Below are 10374 nucleotides of genomic sequence, written 5' to 3' on the forward strand. Positions count from 1 at the left end.
TATTTCCCAATATATTATTTTATACAGATTTGTTTTTAATAACTTTTAATTGATGGTGTTTCAATTAGTTCAATTAATGTTTGAAGTTTTAAATTTTGCAGGGGCCTGGCTAAACATATTATCAGAAAAAATCATAATTTTATTCCAAAAAAAACCATAACTTTATTCAAAAATAGTATACTTATCTTTTTAGAAATGTTAACATTGAAAATGAGAGAAACACATATCCATATGTAGATTACTAGATTGGACTCATATAGATATCAGGCGTTAATGATAACTAATAAAGTAATGTTGTAAGAAAAAAAGATATCAGGCCTTAATGATATAATGAGCCCAAACCTAAAACGACGTCGGAGTAAAAGCGCTCCGTCTAGTAATTCTCTTGCTTAATTTGGAAGAAGGAAAAATCGGAGAAAATAGATTAGAGAGAGAGAGAGAGAGAGATCCTCGTTGACGACGCATCGACTAGAGGTGGTCAATAGAGACTCAGTTGATTGATTAACCCGTTGAATCATCTCCTTCTCCCATTAAATCAACTAATAGCGTAACCCTAGCACAGCTCGAGGAGAGATACGAGGAGGGGAATTTAGTCGGCGTGATGAACAGGTTGAGGAATCTGGACGCTTACCCTAAAATCAATGAAGATTTCTACAAGCGTACACTTTCCGGTGGTGTCATCACCCTCGTTTCTTCCGTCGTCATGCTTATCCTCTTCTTCTCCGAGCTTCGTAAGTTGCTTTCAGCAACACCCTCTGTTCCTGCTCTCTGTTTCTTTAGCTCGGAGAAGTTTAAAAAGTTCGATCTTTCTGGGATTGAAGCTCGAAAGTTTTGTTCTTTCCTTGTGGGTTTCTCTTATTTGTTTAAAGTTTTGATTTTTTTTTTCTTTTTGATTTTTAGGGCTTTATATGCACCCAGTGACGGAGAGCCATCTCCGTGTGGATACGACAAGAGGAGAGAAGCTACGCATCAATGTAATATCATTTTTTGCTTCCTAGTTTCTGTCGAGAAAGCGTTTTCTTTAAATGGACTTATCATAATTACAAATGTGCAGTTTGATGTAACATTCCCTGCGCTTCAATGCTCGATTATTAGTATTGATACTATGGATATCAGCGGAGAGCGGCACCTTGATGTGGTATGTCTGGATTTGTTCTTTTACAGTTACTTGTACGGTTTTTTCTGATTTTTCGATTCTGCACGTTGATGATATGTGTATTGTAGCGGCATGATATATTTAAAAGAAGATTAGACTCTCATGGCAACGTCATCGAGGCGAAACAAGGTGGCATTGGTCATACTAAGGTTAGTTTTCAATGACATTGACCTTTCTTTTTTCACGTGCTATCTCTGATTATCTCACTCCATCAACTCTTTAAGAAAATGATTTTTTTTATAAAATAATTTCCATAATGTTATTGTTTTTGTCCAGATTGAGAAACCTTTACAGAAACATGGTGGAAGGTTGGAGGATAATGAAAAATATTGTGGTTCCTGTTTTGGAGCTGAAGAGGTAGAAAATCTTCAACAGAGTTCTTTAGTGTTGATATTATTTTGCATTTTAGTCCTCTTTACATAATGTGGTTGCTATTCTTAAACACTTTACAGACAGATGATGCTTGTTGTAATTCATGTGAGGAAGTTCGTGAAGCTTACCGAAAGAAAGGTTGGGGCCTCTCAGACCCTGAATCAATCGACCAGGTAATACTAACTTACCTTCTATGACAACAAAGATTGTGTTTGATTGTGATACTTAGTTTGAAGAAATAGGACATGTCACATCTAGATGTATGATAATTTTTTACTCTTCCATGTCAGTGTCAACGAGAAGGGTATGTGCAAAAGGTGAAAGACGAAGAAGGGGAAGGTTGTAATGTTCATGGTTTCGTTGAAGTCAACAAAGTCGCTGGGAACTTTCATTTTGTTCCAGGACAAAGCTTTCATCAATCCGGTTTTCAGTTTCATGATATGATTATGTTCCAGCAAGGCAACTACAACGTAAGAAGAACTTCCATTCTTGGTTCAATCTCTCTTTATAAGCTCATAATTCAAATGGGTCTCTGACTCCATTGTATCTCTACGCAGATAAGCCACAAGGTCAACCGGTTAGCCTTTGGGGACTTTTTCCCTGGTGTAGTCAACCCTCTAGATGGGTAAAACCTTCTTTCTCTATCCCAACCCGTTACAACACTTTTGTGATTCCGTTTCCAATCATCTTATTTTCTGAAACATCCTCTTGGTTCTCTCTCAGTGTGCAGTGGAATCAGGATAAACAGAATGGCGTGTACCAATATTTCATCAAGGTTTGCCCCCATCTCTACGATATTGTTACTCTTTAGATAACATTCTAGAAGAGGTATCTGTGAGGTTCCTAAATTGTGCATGTTTAGCTTAGTTTTTACTGATAAATTTAAGTATTGAGGATTGTGGACAAATGAGGAAGTCTTATTATTCTCCATCGAGTTTAGCTTCTGCGTATGAGTAGAGTGATAAAGAAATGTGGGATTGTGCAGGTGGTACCAACCATATACACTGATGTTCACGGGAAAACTATTCAGTCAAACCAAGTGAGGAAGCTACTACATCTCCAAATCTCTCTGTTTAAAACCCCGTTTTTTTAAAATCTTTCAAAAGTTGTAACAATTGCTTTTGGCAAAAGTTCTCTGTGACAGAACATTTCCAGAACGCGGAAGCAGGTCGAATGCAATCCCCACCTGGTGTTTTCTTCTACTATGATCTGTCTCCCATCAAGGTCTGTTTTCTTGGTTACTAATAATACTAATGATTCTTTTTCATCTCGCTACAACACATTTTAACTTTGATTGATTTGTGTAGGTGATATTTGAGGAGCAGCATGTGGAGTTCTTGCACTTCCTAACAAATGTGTGTGCTATAGTAGGAGGTATCTTCACTGTATCAGGGATAGTGGATTCCTTCATATACCATGGACAACGAGCTATTAAGAAGAAAATGGAGATTGGTAAATTCAACTGAGTTTTTTGTTTTTTTTTCCTATATATATTATTCTCCACACCTTGTTGGATCAACGACTGGAGAATCTCAGAATGGGTTTTTTACAGTTAGACATTAGGTTTTGAGAATGTGGCCACAACTTTGTACTCTTTTGACTTTCAATTATGTATCTCTCTTCCTCTGGCACAAGTTAAAATGATGTGTTCTATCTCCGGTTCATACGAAATATTTTTTTTACTTCCTAACATCTTCTGAGCTCATTTTTGTTTTTTTTTTTTATTAAAAAAATTCTGTTTACAAGAAGATGACTGCACATGAAAAACAAAATTAGGGCTCTTTATGAATAATGTTGGGCTTCCTACTGATTTGATATGATTGATTGCTTAGTGCTTTACAACGAGAATCACAGAATATTGTTTCGTAGTTGAAAACTGAAATCAAAGGACACTAGGCGTGATTATTATTAACTTAGCCTTTCGTGGACACAAAAAGGTTGTTGTTAGTGCGCTGTCTTATATCATAATGAATTTTACTTTTTTCCTTTTGCGTAAATTGAAATTCGGTATTAGCAAAAGTAATCATTTTCTAATCTGCATTAATGAATTAATAAAAAATTTGTACTTATTTCTACATTGGAAAGAGCATCTAATTCCAAAGCATCGTCACGTTACATGTACTATACTACAATCAGATGCATTATTATTACACAACACTTTTTTTTATTACACAATACGTATCTGAACTGGAAGCTAAAACACTTGGAATTAAGACAAGGGGAAACTACAAAGTACATTAAAAAAAAAATCTCGCACGGTGTGAAGCATGACAAAAAAATCCAAGCTTCCACCGACGCAGAGACGTAATAAATAATTTACATTAAGGTACACCCACTTATTAATAATAACACAAAAGGACCCCACCTAACGTGTCTCAATGCAATGACCAAAAACTCCATTGCAGAGACCTCTAGTTTCCTAAAACACCCCTATGGCATCCCCTAATTTACAAACCATCATCTACGTTGACAGAATCGAGTCCCAGTCGATCTCGTACGACGGATACTTCTCCAACGCGAAGTTCACGTTCCACGGCTGCTCCTCCTCCTCCACATCAACGAACGTCAAATCCGACAACGGCGATCCATAGCTCTCCGTCGACGGCGGAGATACAACGCTAGAGTAATCCTCCGTCTTGACTTCCTCCGGTTGTTTCGCGGTGGATGAACGTTTCCGGGAAGAAGACTTCTTCGTTGGCTTCTGCGTCTCGGCCAGGCTCTTACAGATAGCTTCGAGCTTATCGTCGACGGGGGACTGAAGAGGCTGGTACTCGCCGAACTCTCCTCGGAGATTCGGGAAGTTAAGCCGGGCGAAATCGCCGCGGAGCTTATACGCCGCCTTGTCGTAGGCCAACGCAGCTTCCTCCGCCGTGTCGAAGGTCCCGAGCCAGAGGCGGGTTCGGTTCCTGGGTAGACGGATCTCGGCGACCCATTTTCCCCAGTGACGCTGTCTCACTCCTCTGTATAGCTTCATCGGTTTGGGTGGAGAAGCGGTTTGCTTCATGGGAACCGGTTTAGGACTGAGAAGGTTGGAGTACGAGTGTGTCTGGTTTAGATCCGACGACACGTTTGGAATCGGTTGGGTCAAGCAGACGTCAGGGTAAGACGCAAACGCGAACGCAGACGCGGGTGAATCGGTGGGAGGGCTTTTGATAAAAGGTAAAAGCGCTTCCATTAATTCACCACCGAAAGGATCGGTTTGTTGAAACGTTTTGCTATTGTAGTAATCCATAGTAGTTGCCATTATAAATTTTTTTATGTAAAAGGAAAATCGAAATCGAAAATAATAGATCGAAGAGATTTGAAATAAACAACCTCTTTGCAGATCCGAAAGGAGGGATATAAAAATAATACCCTCGGAAACTATTTTAAAAGAAAAACAAGAAGATCAATAATAAAAAAGATTGATCTCTCTGTTCTGGAAATACTAACAGATGCAAGATTTAAAGAAAATCCAGTTTCAAAAGTTTGCTTTGTTGTGTAAATAATTGATCAAAACCATTCAAACACAAGCCTAGAAATCGATTTTCTTTTGAAAATAAATAAATAAAACAGATACGGATCGAAGGGGAATTTGCACAGAAATAAAAATCAGGAGAAAACACACAAGAATGAATTCTTATCTATTGCACTCAAGTTTTTTTTTTTTTGGTATGTGATTTACTCTCAGCCTCACCGGTATACTTATCTCATGAGCTTTTGCTCTCGTTATATAGGAGGCGTGGCGTGTCCTCTCGTGTTTTTCTTTTTCTTGTATGCTTCTTATTTCTCCAATTTATTAATCTGAAATACGTCTGATACATTATTTTGTTTTCTTTATACTTTCATACATCGAATACTTCTTGTTAAAGACATTGCCTGTTGACAAAAGATATATAAGAAGTGTTACCTTATACTCCATTGATTTCAAAATACATAAAGCTTTGAATGGTGACCCAATAACGAAAGGGAACACTAAATTTCTTATAATTCCAAAAAAAAATCATCATTCGTATAGAATAGTTTTTCCTTCTCGTTCCTCCCCATTCCTTCTTTTGTAGAGAAATATAGAACAAAATCATTTCTTATTAAATTTGATAAGAAATAAGCATTCATTTTCATTCCTGCAATTTTATTCCTATACGTTCATTTCTTATTCGTTCTTCGTGTTCCCGAAAAGATCACCAGTCGGAGCCAAAGTTTTAAGATTGTATATAACTATTAAAATTTTTGTTTTTATCTTAAAAAAATATAAATTAAAAATTATTCAACCAATCACAAAATAGATTACAAAATATCATTGGTTACACAGTTTTTGATAAAGTGAAAAAATGCATTGATATATGAAAACATCAACTATTATGAACATCAAAAACTCCCTAAGACCATCTTCAACCCAAACCTATTTTTTTACTATAATTTTCACAAAAATAGAGTAACTATATTAGATCATCTCCAACAATCCCCTTTATTTTAAAGGAGGAACCCACTCAAAATAAAAGGATAAGAGGGTGGTTCTCCAATAGTGACGCTTAAATATTTTCTCTACAAACTTTACTTATTACACTTTAGTCTTAAATATTTTTAATAAATTAATTATAATCACTTAACTTTTATAAAAAAAAGTAATAAACATATATTTTAAATAGATACTCAATAAACATACTCTCATAAATAAACAATAACACCAAATTACTTATAATAAAAATAAAAACATAAAATATAGATAATAATAATAATACAAATAATCCAAATAACAAAGGTACATATAAAAATACAAAACTAATCAATAGGATTATTTTCGTAATGCTCTCATATATGATCAATCAACGCATTTCTTAGTGACAAGTGAGCTTCTTTATCTTTTATCTGAAGATTACGTGATAAAAATTGTTGAAACCGCATATCTTCATTTATTGCCATTTTAATGTTTGTTGGTGGCACTGGTCTTGCATCTCTAATCGGGGCGTTGACATCTCGTTCATTCTCAATAATCATGTTATGCATTATAATACATGATGTCATTATATCATGCAATACCTCTTTCTTCCAATAACGTGAGGATTCTACGACAATAGCAAATTTAGATTGTAGAACTCCGAAAGCTCGTTCAACATATTTCCGATATAATTCTTATCTTGCTGCAAACAATTTTTTTTTGGACCTTGGGGATCGCTAATTGTTTGGACAATTGTTGACCATTTAGAATATATACCATCGACTAAATAATAACCCATGTTATATTCTTGACTTTGAATTATGTAATTTGCTGGAGGAGCGGTACCTTGAGCAATCTTGGAAAATAAGTTAGAAGACTTTAAAACATTGATATCGTTGTTGCTGCCTGACATTCCAAAATAGGCATGCCATATCCATAGATCATAATCCGCAACCGCTTCGAGAATGATCGTGGGTGATCCGCTACGACATGGCCATACAGTTGGACAACTTTTTCACTTCTAGTGCATACAATCAAGACTGCCTAACATTCCAGAAAATCCACATTGTTGGTCGATGTTGAGAAGTCTAGAAACATCTTCTATTGTTGGTGACATGAGATACCACTCTAAAAACACATCCACAATTGCACGACAAAATCTTTTCATGTATTCAATTGTTGTGGACTCCTCTATTTTGATGTATTCATCGGTGGCATCAGCAGGCATCCCATATGCCAAGATCCGAATGGCCGTTGTAACCTTTTGTAAAGTTGATAATCCAAGTTTACCAGATGCATCACGCCGTTGGTTGAAGTGGTTGTCATGTTGTTTAACAGTATCGACAATGTGAAGAAATAGTCTTTGTGACATTCTAAATCGACGATGAAAATCTCTTTCACCATACACAGGATTATCAGAAAAATAATCATTGTACAAATTGCGATGAGCATTTTGTCTATCACGAAGAATAACTGCATGATCGACAATAGAACCGCGATGACTTACATGATTATTTTCTTGATGGAGTTGGTGAATAAGACGATTATTGTTGATAAGCAAATTAACTGCAATTTGTTGTTCTCTCTCCATTGCCTCACTTTCATCAGTAATCTATTGATCAAACTCAGAAGAGAAATTTAGAAGAGTTTTGGGTGTTAAAAAGATTATTATTAGGATCCAATTAACCAAAAAAGTTTAAAACACTAAAATAGTTGATTATAATGAAAAATGATAATTTTTTTCTGTATCCAAATGAAATGAGAGTAGCCACTATTTATAAATTAAAAAATCTTGAATTTTGATATAATTTTTATATTTTAAAAACAAATTTTATTATATAATAAACGCGTTTGCATTATTGGGTGAAATTAAATATCAAGTGAAATTTGCTCAGCCAATGAAATCAAAACATTTAAATCTTATCCAGACTAAAAAAAAACAAGTTAATCCGCGTGTGTGGCGCATGCGCTAAATGTTTCTGGCCATTCACAGAGCGACATGTGGCTGTGCGGGCCACAAATATTTTTTTTCAGCTGTTAAAACTTTCCAACGCTTGTTTATAACACGTAGAAAAACACACTTTTACAACACCCTCATTGCAAGGGTTTAAATTGTTGAAAGTGAGTTTCAACACCCTCTTTGTAGGTGGTCTTATAAGGTAAGTTTTGCTCCAATGGTTTACTCATAGTACTGGGCAAATAAACCGAACCCAAAAACTCGAACCGAATCTGATCCGATAAAAATGAATCGAACCCGACGTAAATACCGAATAGATCTTGTTTTATGGTATTTCAGGTTATAAGTATTACCCAAACCGAATGACCTAAATGGATACCCAATAAAACACGAAAGATTTCAAAATTCCAAAAAGAACTTGTACGAAACATGATCTCAATTCCTAATATGTATATAAGATACATTAAGGTATTATTGAACATCTAAAATAATTATCTATTACATGAAGACTGATGGTTGAATGTGGCGTTTGAAGCTTGAAGTTTTTAGATTTTGGTTTTGTTTTCATTGAATAATGTTTCTTACTTCATGAGAACTTAGTTTTCTTTTTATGTTTTCATTTATTTGGTTTTCCTTTTATCAATAACTATGTTTACCTTTCGTTTGATTTTGAATGATCACGTTTGATGTTTCTTTCGCATTTTTGAATTGATTTTACTTATGTTTTGATTACAAAATAGGTATAAATCAAGTACTTTTAAACCGAAGAACCGATTGGAACCCGAATCTGAAAGTACAATGGGTTGTACTGGTTCTTTGAAGATTTACTAACCCTGACCCGAACCAGATAGAACCCGAACCGAATTTTCTTATAACCCGAATGGGGCTGATTTTGATAAAACCGAAAAACTGAGATCCGATTAGACAAAACCAAAACCCTATTGGAACCCCAAATGTTATGCCTAGTTTACTCTATAATAGAGTTGCTCTATTATAGAGGAAAAAATAGAACAACTCAATTATAGAGTAAACCATTGGAGGAAAACTTACCCTATAATAGGATTATTCTATTTTCATGAGAATTATAAAGGAAAAAATAGGTTTGGGTTGGAGATCATCTATTTAAAAACGGAAGGAATATCAATTGCTGCGCTACTGGTGTCAAAATATTACTAAGTTGCTCCATATTCTATGTTTTTAATTAGGTTTGTTTAGTCTGGATTTCGGTCTGGTTTTAGTTCAATTTTCTTTATCCTTTTTTTTCGTATTTCAGTTTATAAATGTTGGTTACATATTGGTACATATCTAATTTGGTTTGTTTTGTTTATACACTATTAATTTTTAGTTTATTTGGTTTTATAACAAAAACTATAGCTATTTCTTGATTTTATAAACAAATTTAATTTATATGATTACCAATCAGATTTATTAAAACATAAATATATATATATATATATATATATATATATATTCGTTCCTCTAACTTTTAAATATAATATTTCTATTATATTTAACTACTAAAATAAAAATAATAAATATAATATCATAATAATATTAAATAACTATATTTAGCACACATAATTACCAATAAAATATGTTTTATTTTGTTTGATGAAAATGAGAAAAACAAAATAAACTTTTTTAACTTAAAACAAAATGGCAAATTACTAAAATCAATGTTTTAATTATGAATATTATATTAATAAAACAAATTTTGTATATATTATTATTTTCTTAGAAATTTACATAGAAGTATACAAATATATTTTAACTATTCAGTTTATTTGGTTCTATTGGTCTATATACTGAACTATATCCATATAGTATGATTTTTAAAAATTACACATTCAATTTGTTCAGTATTACCAAATCCAAACCAATTTTTTCTATTTTGTTTCAGTTTTAATTGGTTCGATTTTACATATTTGAACACTCTTATTTTTAATCGTTGTTCCTCCTTGTTAGAAAAAAAATGTTCGTCTCTCCTAAAAGTTTGGAGAATTGCATCAAATAACATAAAAAACTTTAATTAGCTCTATACATATAACAACCTAATAGCTATAATATTTTACATATTAACTAAATTATGGATTAAATTTAGTTTGTTTTTTTTTGTTTTGGTTAACAAATTTAGTTTTAAAATATAATTTATTATAGTATTTAAGTATGCCAGAATTATATTTTCGTTTAATTTAATTGACCTTACTCTTTAGACTATTTGAGAGGCTACATCTAAAACCAGCTTTCAAAAAAAGAATTATGTATTAACTAATGATCAGCTGACACATGTATACGCCATAGCAGTGGAAACCCAAGTGTCCAGCTGAACCCGCCACGTTTAGTAGTGGAGTTTATGTATTTAGTGGATAACACATTTCGCACCTAAATAATTGGACGTTCTTCCTCAGTTAGTCAGTTCCATGTCCATAAAATTAGAAGTGATTTGTTCTAAAAATCATTCTTTTGGAATAC

The 10374-nt window shown here is 33.8% G+C and overlaps 2 protein-coding genes across 2 annotated transcripts; one reads left to right on the forward strand and one right to left on the reverse strand.

Annotated features, from left to right (window-relative positions):
• Positions 1-337: 337 nt before the first annotated feature.
• On the forward strand, positions 338-3220 carry LOC106451236 (endoplasmic reticulum-Golgi intermediate compartment protein 3). The gene is made up of 12 exons (XM_013893131.3): positions 338-731; positions 901-974; positions 1055-1138; positions 1225-1305; positions 1433-1513; positions 1609-1701; positions 1819-1998; positions 2086-2153; positions 2252-2303; positions 2514-2567; positions 2660-2752; positions 2836-3220. Exons 1-12 carry the CDS (start codon positions 602-604, stop codon positions 2992-2994), a joined length of 1149 nt encoding a protein of 382 aa, XP_013748585.1. The 5' UTR covers positions 338-601; the 3' UTR covers positions 2995-3220.
• Positions 3221-3652: 432 nt separating this feature from the next.
• On the reverse strand, positions 3653-6210 carry LOC106451235 (ethylene-responsive transcription factor RAP2-13-like). Its single transcript, XM_013893130.3, has one exon. The coding sequence runs from the start codon at positions 4770-4772 to the stop codon at positions 3990-3992; it is 783 nt and encodes a 260-aa protein (XP_013748584.1). The 5' UTR covers positions 4773-6210; the 3' UTR covers positions 3653-3989.
• Between the last annotated feature and the right edge of the window lie 4164 nt (positions 6211-10374).

Source organism: Brassica napus, chromosome A9 (genome assembly GCF_020379485.1).
Source record: "Brassica napus cultivar Da-Ae chromosome A9, Da-Ae, whole genome shotgun sequence".
Taxonomy (NCBI): domain Eukaryota; kingdom Viridiplantae; phylum Streptophyta; class Magnoliopsida; order Brassicales; family Brassicaceae; genus Brassica; species Brassica napus.